The sequence below is a fragment of the Salmo salar genome, chromosome 13 (genome assembly GCF_965601325.2).
Source record: "Salmo salar chromosome 13, fSalSal1, whole genome shotgun sequence".
In the NCBI taxonomy this organism is placed as follows: Eukaryota; Metazoa; Chordata; class Actinopteri; order Salmoniformes; family Salmonidae; genus Salmo; species Salmo salar.
The window spans coordinates 18,527,013-18,540,962 of record NC_138303.1 but is presented as its reverse complement, the minus strand read 5'-3'; the positions used below and the strand labels follow the sequence as shown (position 1 = coordinate 18,540,962).

General features: G+C 40.0%; 1 protein-coding gene across 1 annotated transcript in view; it reads left to right on the top strand.

The window, feature by feature from the left end:
- LOC106566529 (voltage-dependent calcium channel subunit alpha-2/delta-3) overlaps positions 1-13,950 on the top strand; it is a 332,855-nt gene that overhangs the window by 203,301 nt on the left and 115,604 nt on the right. The window contains 1 exon segment of the mRNA XM_082959689.1: positions 13,813-13,891. Within this exon segment, the coding sequence (XP_082815815.1) occupies positions 13,813-13,891 (79 nt within the window).

Genomic DNA, 13,950 nt, shown 5'->3' with positions numbered 1-13,950 from the left:
TTAGAGAGCCAATGGGAGCCTTAGAAAATGTCACATTACAGCACAGATGCTGTATTTTTGATAGAGATGCAACAGAAGGACATCAAATTGTCAGACAGGGCACTTCCTGTATGGAATCTTCTCAGGTTGTGGCCTGCCATGAGGATGGAGACCTAGCAACTGACAGGGAAGGTGGGCAGAGTTCGTAAAAGAAAATATTAAAAGGTTGAGTTATTCTGTTGCTCTAACTGGAGAAACATTTTCACCCAGGCAGAACTTTTTCCATTGTTCCTCTCAAATACAATCTGCATCTCTATATCAGACATGGATACATGGCTGAGCACCCTAAAGCACAGAGCCATACAGTCCCTGTATTTTATACTCACAGACACCATTCAAACAGTTTTAGAAACTTTACAGTGTTTTCTATCCAAATCTACTAATTATGTGCATATTCTAGTTTCTGGACAGGAGTAGTAACCAGATTAAATCGGGTACGTTTTTTATCCGGCCGTGAAAATACTGCCCCCTATGCCACAACAGGTTAATGGGGAACCAATTATTTGTCTCCACAATGTCTGTGCGCAGGTCACTCCCCCCAGTGAGCTTGTCCAGGAGTGGCAACAAGAGGTGTTTTACTGAGGATGGGCCACTATGAGATAGCACTGACAAAGGAGATTTATGATGTATTTTGATAAGAACGCCTAAAAAGCATTCCAGAGGACATGAGCTAATGGTTCTGTTCAATACCGTACCAGGGAGAGACAGTTCTAAGGGGACCAGATACTGGTCTATATAATGAACCCTGTTGACATAGCAGTTACTGTCTGCTGTGTTTTATGGATATCTGTCATATAAAACTTAACCTTTGTGAACTGTTACTAAGATCTGTTGTTTGTCAATGTATGTTGAAGGGGGTGTTTCTTTGCTATAAAATATCTCTGTAGCCATTGTGTAATCACCTTCCTGGTTCATTCGAGAGAGTGCATTATTGAAGGTCAAAGAGGCTTTTACAAAAGTATCTTAAGTATTAAAGTTGTTGTTAACTCGGACTGGTGTGTTTAACTCTCCTCATTTGGTAATGCAGAAATTAGCCACCACACTAGTAAGAACTGTATAACAATATCTCTGTGTAGCAAGAAGAGTCTAACAAGAACTCTGTCTAACAAGAACTCTAACAAGAACTCTGTCTAACAAGAACTCTAACAAAAACTCTGTCTAACAAGAACTCTGTCTAACAAGAACTCTAACAAAAACTCTTTCTAACAAGAACTCTGTCTAACAAGAACTCTGTCTAACAAGAACTCTGTCTAACAAGAACTCTGTCTAACAAGATCTCTGTCTAACAAGAACTGTCTAACAAGAACTCTGTCTAACAAGAACTCTGTCTAACAAGAACTCAAATAGATTCCTTAAAAAAAGAAAAGATTTAAAGGCAAAAAGTTAAAGAAAAGCGTTAAAATGAATGAGGTATTTTAAAGGTGAGTGTGTGTGTGTAAAGGTAAGGAATCTCTCTGTAATAGTTCAGTCTGGAGCTCTGGTCTGTGTGTAGGAAGTGGTGCTGACTATCTGTGGCTCAGAGATGGTGTAAACGACATGGCTGCTGAAAGGAGGAGGATGTTTAAAGTTTAATTCATTTCATTCTCAAATGGGCCACAGGCCCGCTGGGATTCCTGCTCAATTAGACTATTGTTAACCTAATTTAATTAATCTTCATTCTCCACTCAGAGAGTCTCACAGAATGTAAGCCTTCTCCTCTCAAAGAGAGTCTCACAGAATGTAGACCTCCTCTCAAAGACAGTCTTACAGAATGCAGACCTTCTCTCTATGTATATATTTATCTTTCTCTCTCTCGCTCACACCACCTTTTTCTCTCTTTCGCTCTCTTTTTCTCTCCCTCTTTCTCCTTGCTGATACAGGAAGGGCACAGAGAACTGAGGAAATGTGATGAGATAGTGAGGAATTAGGTCTAACTGTAAAACTACTTGACTACTGACAATATACAGTATCAGTCAAAGATTTGGACACACCTTCTCATTCAAGGGTTTTTCTTTATTTTTACTATGTTCTACATTGTAGAATAATAGTGAAGACATCAAAGCTATGAAATAAAACATGGAATCATGTAGTATCAAAAAAAGTGTTAAACAAATCAAAATCTCACATATTCTAGGTTCTGACCTAGAGTATGTGGACAACAACAAATGCCTTGGTGTCTGGTTGGACTGTAGACTCTCCTTCCAGACTCACATTAACCTCTATGGGCTAGGTGGGACGCTTGTGTCCCACCTACTCAACAGCCAGTGTAATCCTGTGGCGCGATATTCAAATACCTTAGAAATGCTATTACTTCAATTTCTCAAACATATGACTATTTTACACCATTTTAAAGACAAGACTCTCGTTAATCTAACCACACTGTCCGATTTCAAAAAGGCTTTACAACGAAAGCAAAACATTAGATTATGTCAGCAGAGTACCCAGCCAGAAATAATCAGACACCCATTTTTCAAGCTAGCATATAATGTCACATAAACCCAAACCACAGCTAAATGCAGCACTAACCTTTGATGATCTTCATCAGATGACACACCTAGGACATTATGTTATACAATACATGCATGTTTTGTTCAGTCAAGTTCATATTTATATCAAAAACCAGCTTTTTACATTAGCATGTGACTAGCATGTGACTAGCATTCCCACCGAACACTGCCGGTGAATTTACTAAATTACTCACGATAAACGTTCACAAAAAACATAACAAATATTTTAAGAATTATAGATACAGAACTCCTATATGCACTCGCTATGTCCGATTTTAAAATAGCTTTTTGGTGAAAGCACATTTTGCAATATTCTGAGTAGATAGCCCGGCATCACAGGGCTAGCTATTTAGACACCCAGCAAGTTTAGCACTCACCAAAGTCAGATTTACTATAAGAAAAATGTTATTACCTTTGGTGTTCTTCGTCAGAATGCACTCCCAGGACTTCTACTTCAATAACAAATGTTGGTTTGGTCCCAAATAATCCATAGTTATATCCAAATAGCGGCGTTTTGTTCGTGCGTTCAAGACACTATCCGAAAGGGTAAATAAGGGTCACGAGCCCGACGCGTTTCGTGACAAAAATATTCTAAATATTCCATTACCGTACTTCGAAGCATGTCAACCGCTGTTTAAAATCAATTTTTATGCCATTTTTCTCGTAAAAAAGCGATAATATTCCGACCGGGAGTGGTGGTTTTCGTTCAAAAAGAGAGAAAGTAAACATTGAGTCGACTCGGGCACGCGCGCCCCGTCCCATTGTTCTCTGATCGGCCACTTACAAAATGCGATAATGTTTTTCAGCCATGTGCTGCAAAGCCACGATTCAGCTTTCTGGCGCCTTCTGAGAGCCTATGGGAGCGTTAGAAAATGTCACGTCATGCCAGAGATTCCCTGTTTTTGTTAGAGATGATCAATAAGGCCATGAAATGGTCAGAGAGAGCGCTTCCTGTTTGGAATCTTCTCAGGTTTTGGCCTGCCAAATGAGTTCTGTTATACTCACAGACACCATTCAAACAGTTTTAGAAACTTTAGGGTGTTTTCTATCCAAATCAAACAATTATATGCATATTCTAGTTACTGGGCAGGAGTAGTAACCAGATTAAATCGGGTACGTTTTTTATCCGGCCGTGCAAATACTGCCCCCTATCTTAAGCATCTCCAATCCAAAACTGAATCTGGAGTCGGCTTCCTGTTTTGCAACAAAGCCTCCTTCACTCATGCCGCCAAACATACACTCTTAAAACTGACTATCCTACCGATCCTTGACTTCAGCGATGTCATTTACAGAATGGCCCCTGGCACTCTGCTCAGCAGACTGGATGCAGTCTATCACAGAGCCATCCGTTTTATTACCAAAGCCCCATATACTACCCACCACTGCGACCTGTATGCTCTCGTTGGCTAGCCCTCGCTGCATATCCGCCGCCGAGCCCAATGGCTCCAGGTCATCTATTGGTCTTTGCTAGGTGGGGCCCCGTCTTGTCTCGGCTCGCTGGTCACCATGGCAACACCCACCCGTGGCACGCGCTCCAGCGGGTATGTTGCACTGGTCGTCCCCAAAGCCAGCACTTCCCTTGGCCGCCTTTCCTTCCAGTTCTCTGCTGCCAATGACTGGAACAAATTGCAGACATCTCTGAAGCTGGAGTCTTATATCTCCCTCTCTAACTTTAAGCATTAGCTGTCAGAGCAGCTTACCAATCACTGTACCTGTACACAGCCAATCTGTAAATAGCACACCCAACTACCTCATCCCCATATTATTACTTACTCTCTTGTTCTTTTGCACCCCAGTATCTCTACTTGAACATCATCATCTGCACATTTATCACACACAAATGCTACATTTGAATTATTTTCACCTCTATGGCCTATTTATTGCCTACCTCCCTACTCTTCTACATTTGCACACACTGTACATAGATTTTTCTATTTTTCTTTTCTTTGTGTTATTGACTGTACGTTTGTTTATGTGTAACTCAGTGTTGTTGTTTTTGTCGCACTGCTTTGCTTTATCTTGGCCAGGTTGCAGATGTAAATGAGAACTTGTTCTCAACTGGCCTACCTGGTTAAATAAAGGTAAAATAAAAAATATATAATAATAAAAAAATATATACATTTTATATTTTAGATTCTTCAAAGTAGCCACCCTTTGCCTTGATGACAGCTTTGCAAGCTCTTGGCATTCTCTCAACTAGCTTCATGAGGTAGTCACCTGGAATGCATTTCCAAAATAATTCCAAAAGCAAGGATATGCCATTTGAAAGGAAACACTTTGACGTTTGTGGAAATGTGAAATTAATGTAGAAGAATATAACACATTAGATCTGGTAAAAGATAATACAAAGAACATAACCTGCATTTTCAAAAACAAAAATGTTTGTTCCATCATCTTTGAAATGCAAGAGAAATGCCATACATTGAGATAGGGTCCTACAGTGAGGGAAAAAAGTATTTGATCCCCTGCTGATTTTGTGCGTTTGCCCACTGACAAAGAAATTATCAGTCTATAATTTTAATGGTAGGGTTATTTGAACAGTGAGAGACAGAATAACAACAAAAAAATCAAGAAAAACGCCCTTTACGTACAAAATCAGCAGGGGATCAAATACTTTTTTCCCTCACTGTAGGTGTAATTGAGCTTTTGTTCAAAAGATGGCAGCAGTGTGTGTGCGAAGTTTCAGACTTATCCAGTGAAGAATTACCTCACTACACAATTTTTTGTATAAAGTCTGCCAGGAGTTTGCCCAAATGTGCTGAATTGGACAATTTATACATTTTCAAGTACAGAACTATAGAGAACATACAAAAAAGCTATGGTAATAAAATATGTAAGTTTACACACTCCCAGGAATGTCATACATGATGGATCATTAGCTTCCCTACAGAAAAGACACTGACCTTCACACATCTAGATGGCCGGGTGGGGTGGGTGTGGAGCCAGGGACAGCAGTGGGGTCAAACTGTAGAACCCAGTTCCTACATTTTAATATAAAAATATATTTTTTTCAAGCAAAACTACACTACATTTTATCTCTGGGACACTCAGGATGACACATCAGAGCAAGATTACCGAATGTAAGTACATTATTTACCTTCAGAGGTGAATGTGTCGAACCAGTTGCCATGATAAAAGTATTTTGTTGTTGTGCACTATCCTCAAACACTAGTATGGTATTTTTTTCTGTAATTGGACACTGCAGTTAGATTAACAATAATTTAAGCTTTCTGCCTATATAAGACATGTTGATATCCCGGAAAGTTGGCTGTGTAATGCTTGGGCGTAGTGGAGGAGGAATCAGACGCAGGAAGCAGCGATACGGGTGATGGCTTTTAATGAGCGACACAGCAAAACACCAGCCACCCCAAATAGCGAACTGAGCGCACACAAAAATCTAAGTGCCCCAAACACAGGGGACAAAACACAGTAAGCGCAAAACCACGCACTAGCGCTAAAACATACAGCCCGTAACAAAGCAACCAACAGAGAAACAATCCCGCACAAAGAGCAGGCGGGCCAACTAACTAATATAGCCCCGCTAATCAACCCAACTAAGGACAGGTGCAAACAATAACAGAAAGGGGGAAAACAAAAGGAATCAGTGGCAGCTAGTAGGCCGGTGACGACGACCACCAAGCGCCACCCGAGCAGGAGGGGGCGCCACTTTCGGTGGGAGTCGTGACAGGCTGTTGTTTACAACGTTTTCTAGTCATATTATCGCATATTCAGCAACAACTTTCCCGGTTTATGGACACCGATCCCATAGAGGTTAAACTTACAGACCTTAAGTATTGCATAAACTACACAATCCCTACAATTCTCTACGTAGAAACTACTGCACGAATAGGACCTGGAAGTGCAGTTGTTACTATGTATTTGTATTGTATTTACTATGGATCCACATTAGCTGCTGTTAGGCAGTCCAGCAAAATTAAGGCAGTAATACAATTTAAAAACATTACTATACATTCATTACAGAATTCACAACACACTAAGTGTGTGCCCTCAGGCTGAGGGGAGGACGGCTCAAAATAATGGCTGGAACGGAGTAAATGGACTGGCATCAAACGCATGGAAACCATGTGTTTGATGTGTTTGATACCGTTCTACAAAATCCACTCCAGCTATTACCACTAGCCAGTTCTCCCCAATTAAGGTGCCACCATCCTCCTGTGGAAAGGCTTTGTGTAGTAATTCAGTTGTACTTTTTCATGAGGGTTGTTAAACAGTGGGTGTCCACACACCTTTCAACATTTGGTTACAAGCACGAGTGGTAGGTACCCGTATTTCAAGGGGGACACACCAGCCCAAAAACACACACACACACACACACACACACACACCCTTCCTCCCATACAGAGAATAATGAAGCACGGAGGACCCATCTGGTTGTATGTGTGTGTGTGTGTGTGTGTGTGTGTGTGTGTGTGTGTGTGTGTGTGTGTGTGTGTGTGTGTGTGTGTGTGTGTGTGTGTGTGAGCGATGGCTTTGAGGACAGTGAGTGACAGTGTAGGATTAAGCTTTAATCAGTGTAATTACTTTTATTACAGCTGCATAACTCTCCTATGCGACACACACACACACACACACACACACACACACACACACACACACACACACACACACACACACACACACACACACACACACACACACACACACACACACACACACACACGACACAGACACAGACACAGACACAGACACACACAGCCACAGTGTGAGTGTGTTTGCCTTTCTGCAGCACAATAAGAGTGCTATTCTCTTCAGATTCTTGGATACAAGCTTTGACTGAATAGGTTTCAGTTTAGGTCAACAGTTTATTTAGCACTTGACTAGGGTTGTCACGGTGACCGTATTGTCAACACACTGCCACACCGGCAGTCATGTGTCATGACCGCAGTCAAATTCCACGTGACAATGGAGTCATGGTGACTAGGCTTCTCCAAAACGGTGTTCTGATGCTTCTGATGGTCATTAGTAGCCTACCAAATAGCTTAAGACCAGTCACTGATGGCCTGGAACTTAGTACTCTATTGTCCCTCTAATCACTCTGACATAAATGCAAATGATATCAAAATCAAACACTTCATGAGAGCCCTGGCATTCAGAGTTTGAGGGGAATAGGGTCACCTGTTGCAGAGCGAGAGCCAGCTCCTCATAGCTGTTTGATGCATGGAATGAGACATTTCTATTGGCTATGCTATGCAATTCCGTGAGAAAACAGAGTTTTAATGACCTCTGTTAAAAAGAGGACGATCCCATCAGCTTTCTGTAGGCTAGGCCTACTATATTTATTTCTCAACGTACCTAATATTAAGCACATTGCTTTGCTTTACAACCAGAGTAGCCAACCTGTCTGGCATGAAAGTGAAGCGGGGGAAAAGAGTCCTCCATTTCCCTATTCAAGTGCATAAAGATGACATGTCTTTTATCTCCTGTTCTGACAATAACCCTAAGCGTAGCCTATAGGCCTAGGAACCCTGGAACAGGGTTGGAGAGAGGATACCCTACAGAGCCTAGTGAAATGTGTTCTTATAAGCCCAGCCATTGCATAATCACGTGTGAAAACAATGTTTTGACTGGCCACTGTTGAACCTTTTACTGCAGTGGGGGAAATCAGGGTCACTCAGAGCATTTCTTAGTAGCCTTTAAACAAATGTACTTTGAAACAAATGTATACACCTCACCCACATGGTTATGGCTTGAAAAAAGAAGGCATCTTGTCAGAAATGTCAGAAAAACAGTTGATATGGTTCACATTTGGAGTTTGCATCCCAATATTTCACTTTACATACTGTACATCACAGAAGACTGAAATGTAACCAAACGGGATTTTCAGCGGGTTTCAAAAAAATGATGCTTAGTAATTATGAAATTATAAAAATATGAATAACATTCCAACCCATGAGGCCACTAGAAGGCGGTTTGGTCATTTGACTGCAGGAAAAGGCAACAAGAGGATCCCAGCTATCTCCTGCAGCTATATTCTTAATATAAAACACAGTCATCCGCTTTAGAAATGGAGTAGCCTACCTGGCATATTAAAAACGTAGCAGCAGGACGCGCTTCCTCCATTCACTATTCGAGTGCAGGCTACAGAGAACATGTCTTTTTTTGTGGGCCATTCTAAATCTAACATTATTCCACACGTATATTAGTAGGCTATGCAGTACCAGTCAAAAGTTTTCGAACACCTACTCATTCAAGGGTTTTTCTTTATTTTTACTATTTTCTACATTGTATAATAATAGTGAAGACATCAAAACTATGAAATAACACATATGGAATCATGTAGTAACCAAAGAAGTGTTAAACAAATCACAATATATTTTATATTTGAGATTCTTCAAATAGCCACCCTTTGCCTTGATGACAGCTTTACACACTCTTGGTATTCTCTCAATTAACATTCAATTAACAGGTGTGCCTTCTTAAAAGTTCATTTGTGGAATTTCTTTCCTTCTTCATGCGTTTCAGCCAGTCAGTTGTGTTGTGACAAGGTAGGGGGACTACAGATAAGATAGCCCTATTTGGTAAAAGACCAAGTCCATATTATGGCAAGAGCAGCTCAAAAAAGCAAAGAGAAATGACAGTCCGTCATTACGTCAAGACATGAAAGTCAGTCAATACGGAACATTTCAAGAAATTTGAAAGTCTCTTCAAGTGCAGGGGCAAAAACCATCAAGCTCTATGATAATGGCTCTCATGAGGACCACCACAGGAATGAAAGACCCACAGTTATCTCTGCTGTAGAGGATAAGTTCATTAGAGTTACCAGCATCAGAAATTGGAGGCCAAATAAATGCTTCACAGAATTCAAGTAACAGACACATCTCAACATCAACTGTTTAGAGGAGACTGTGTGAACCAGGCCTTCATGGTTGAATTGCTGCAAAGAAACCACTACTAAAGGACACCAATAAGAAGACGTGACTTGCTTGGGCCAACAAACACAAGCAATGGAAATTAGACCGGTGGAAATTTGTCCTTTGGTCTGGAGTCCAAATTGGAGATTTTTGGTTCCAACCACCGTGTCTTTGTGAGACGCGGTGTGGGTGAACGGATGATCTCCACATGTGTATTTCCCAACATGGAGGAGGAGGTGTTATGGTGTGGGGGTGCTTTGCTGGTGACACTGTCTGTGATTTATTTAGAAATCATGGCACACTTAACCAGCACGGCTACCACAGCATTATGCAGCAATAATCCATCCCATCTGGATTTGAGCTTAGTGGGACAATCATTTGTTTTTCATCAGGACAATGACCCTGCAGGCTGTGTAAGGGCTATTTTACCAAGAAGGAGAGTGATGGAGTGCTGCATCAGATGACCTGGCCTCCACAGTTCCCCGACAGTCCCACAGTCCCCCTGGTTTGGGATAAGTCGGACCGCAGATTGAAGGAAAAGCAGCCAACAAGTGCTTAGCATATGTGGGAACTCATTCAAGACTATTGGAAAAGCATTACAGGTGAAGCTGGTTGAGAGAATGCTAAGAGTGTGCAAAGCTGTCATCAAGGCAAAGGGTGCCTACCTTCAAGAATCTTTTACATAAAATATATTTTGATTTGTTTAACACTTTTTTTTGTTACTACATGATTCCATATGTGTTATTTGATTGTTTTGATGTCTTCTCTATTATTCTACAATTTAGAAAATAGTAAAAATATAGAAAAACCCTTGAATGAGTAGTTGTTCTAAAACTTTTGACTGGTACTGTATAAGTACAATAATTTTAGGGATAGTTAAACGGTTTCTGTTTAAACATAAACGCGGTGGTGGAAAATGTACTCAATTGTCATACTTGAGTAAAAGTAAAGATACCTTAAAACCTGTTGAGGCTAGCGGAACGCCTAGCCAATATCCAATGGAACAGCGTGGCGCGAAATACAAAAACCTAAAAAATGCAATAATTTACATTTTTCAAACATACGACTATTTTACACCATTTTAAAGATAAGACTCTCGTTAATCTAACCACATTGTCCGATTTCAAAAAGACTTTACAGCGAAAGCAAAACATTACATTATGTTAGGAGAGTACATAGACCAAAATAATCACACAGCCATTTTCCAAGCAAGCATATATGTCACAAAAACCCAAAACACAGCTAAATGAAGCACTAACCTTTGATGATCTTCATCAGATGACACTCCTAGGACATTATGTTATACAATACATGCATGTTTTGTTCAATCAAGTTCATATTTATATCAAAAAACTGCTTTTTACATTGGCGTGTGATGTTCAGAACATGCATTCCCACCGAAAACTTCCGGAGGAATTTACTAAATTACTCATCATAAACGTCGACAAAATACATAACAATTATTTTAAGAATTATAGATACCGAACTCCTTTATGCAATCGCTATGTCAGATTTTAAAATAGCTTTTTGGCGAAAGCACATTTTTCAATATTCTGAGTACATAGCTCAGCCATCATGGCTAGCTATTTTGACACCCGCCAAGTTTGGGGCACAATAAATTCAGAATTACTATTATAAATATTGTATTACCTTTGCTGATCAGTTATGTCCAAATACCTCAGTTTTGTTCGTGCGTTCAGGTCACCATCCAAAGGGTAACGCGCGAGCGCATTTCGAGACAAAAAAATTCAAAATGTTCCATTACCGTACTTAGAAGCATGTCAAACGCTGTTTAAAATCCATTTTTATGGTATTGTTTCGTCAAATAGCGATAATATTCCAACCGGACAATAGTGTATTCATTCAAAGAGGAGAGAAAAAACAGCGTGCTTGCGTGAACGCGCATATCCAATCTCTTTGTCACCAGGCAGACCACTGAGAAACTGAGCTACTATACTCTGCCCAGAGACAGAATACGCCTCAATCCGCTTTCTGAAGGCTTTAGAGAACCAATGGAAGCCTTAGAAAGTGCAACGTAACGCCACAGATACTGTAGTTTCGATAGAGAATCAAAAGAAGAACTACAAATTCTCTGACAGGCCACTTCCTGCTTGGAATTTTATCCGTTTTTTGCCTGCCATATTAGTTCTGTTATACTCACAGACACCATTCAAACAGTTTTAGAAACTTCAGAGTGTCTTCTATCCAAATCTACTAATAATATGCATATTCTCGTTTCTGGGCAAGAATAGTAACCAGTTTAAATCGGGTATGTCTTTTCATCCGGCCATGAAAATACTGCCCCCTAGCCCAGACAGGTTTTAATAGAAAATGACTAAAGTAAAAGTGAAAGTCACCCAGTAAAATACTACTTGAGTAAAAGTCTAAAAGTATTTGGTTTAAATATAATTAAGTATCAAAAGTAAATGGAATTGCTAAAATGTACTTAAGTATCACAAGTAAAAGTAAAAATATAAACCATTTCAAATTCCTTATCATAAGCAAACCAGATGGCACAATTTTCTTGTTTTTTTATTGACAGATAGCCAGGGGCACACTCCAACACATAATTTACAGACAAGCATTTGTGTTTAGTGAGTACTTCAGATCAGAGGCAGTTGGGATGACCAGGAATGTTCTCTTGATAAGTGTGTGAATTGGACCATTTTCCTGTCAAAATGTAACAAGTACTTTTGGGTGTCAGGGAAAATGTATGGAGTAAAACTTTAATTATTTTCTTTATGAATGTAGTGAAAATATGAAATATAAATAGTAAAGTACAGATACCCCAAAAAATGAATGAAGTAGTACGTTAAATTATTTTTTCTTAAGAACGTTACACCACTGCTTAAACGACTAAAGCCAGATAGAAGGCATGTAGAAAAACATTTGGAACATATATATTTTTTAAATAAGAAATATCTTTGAGAACTAACAATCGCCCAAATAAAAACTAGATTGTAAGGGAGAATCTAACATTCCAAAAATGTCATAGCATGGGGCCCCCATTGATTTTGTTATAACATTTGGGTCACTCAGATAACATAAGAACACAGCATAATGCATACCTGTTAATTGAAATGCATTCCAGGTGACTACCTCATAAAGCTGGTTGAGAGAATGCCAAATGTGTGCAAAGCTGTCATCAAGGCAAAGGCTGGCTACTTTAAAGAATCTCAAATATAAATTATATTTTGAATTGTTTACACTTTTGTGGTTACTACTTGATTATATATATGTTATTTCATAGTTTTGATGTCTTCACTATTATTCAACAATAGTTTAAAATTAAGAAAAACCCTGGAATGAGTAGGTGTGTCCAAACCTTTGACTGGTACTGTATTTATTATTATTTTTGACTAGTGGCGACAATGCTTATTGTAAATTAATATAGGGGAAACACTGAGTTAGAGTTAGCTGCCTCAGCACCATAACTCACAAACTAGGTTAGTTGTTTGGTTGTGTGGGGTGTGTATGTGCGTGTGCGTGTATGTGCATACCTGTGAGAGTGTTAACCGCAGGTCATTGCGGCTGAACAGAGCTGTGTAGTTGCAGTGCAGTGGGGTGTGTGAGAGATTGCATGTCGTAGCATACAGTAGCTAAAGGAAGAGTAGAAACTAAGTGGACCAGAAAACACTGTATTTAACTCAGCTGTAGATCTGATTCATGTTTAATACACCACTGCAGCGTTGGTCCCGGTCTGGGCTTTGGACATGCAGTACTCACACATACGTACACACACACACACACACACACACACACACACACACACACACACACACACACACACACACACACACACACACACACACACACACACACACACACACCTGCCAACAGGACCTGCCAGAGCTAACTGGGCTCATATGGGTACTGGCTCTGTTTGGCAGAGTGTAGCTACATGTGAAGGATCTGAACAGAGTAACATATACTATTTACTTGGAACATTTCTTAATAGACTAATATGTTTTTGTTGCTTATTTATTTTTAATTGTCAAACAGATGTATGAAATCTAGAATTGACTAAACATGCTGTTCATCCATTTGTGAATGTTCTGAAGTGAATAATGTGACAGTCTTGACATCTTCCACTGGCGTATTATCTGCCCTATTAACAGGCTTAAGACCAAGCTAATCAATCACTGATAACGGACACAATTCTCTGTATGGTCTGACACTGTTGTCTCCTCGTGTGTGTGTGTGTTTGTGTGTGTCTGTGTGTGTTTTCGTGTCTGTGTGTGTGTGTGTGTGTGTGTGTGTGTGTGTGTGTGTGTGTGTGTGTGTGTGTGTGTGTGTGTGTGTGTGTGTGTGTGTGTGTGTGTGTGTGCGCATGTGTGTGTGTGTGTGTGTTTGTGGTGTGAGTCTGGCTATGTGATTATATTGACTGACGTGAGTTATCTGTCTCCTCTTCACAGGTTCGGATATTCCCCTACCTGATTGGTCGAGAGTCAGCCTTTGCAGATAACCTGAAATGGATGGCCTGCGCCAATAAAGGTATCACGTCATGCCCCTGGCTCAATATCTGATCCTAGATGTTCTGTAATATTGTGTTG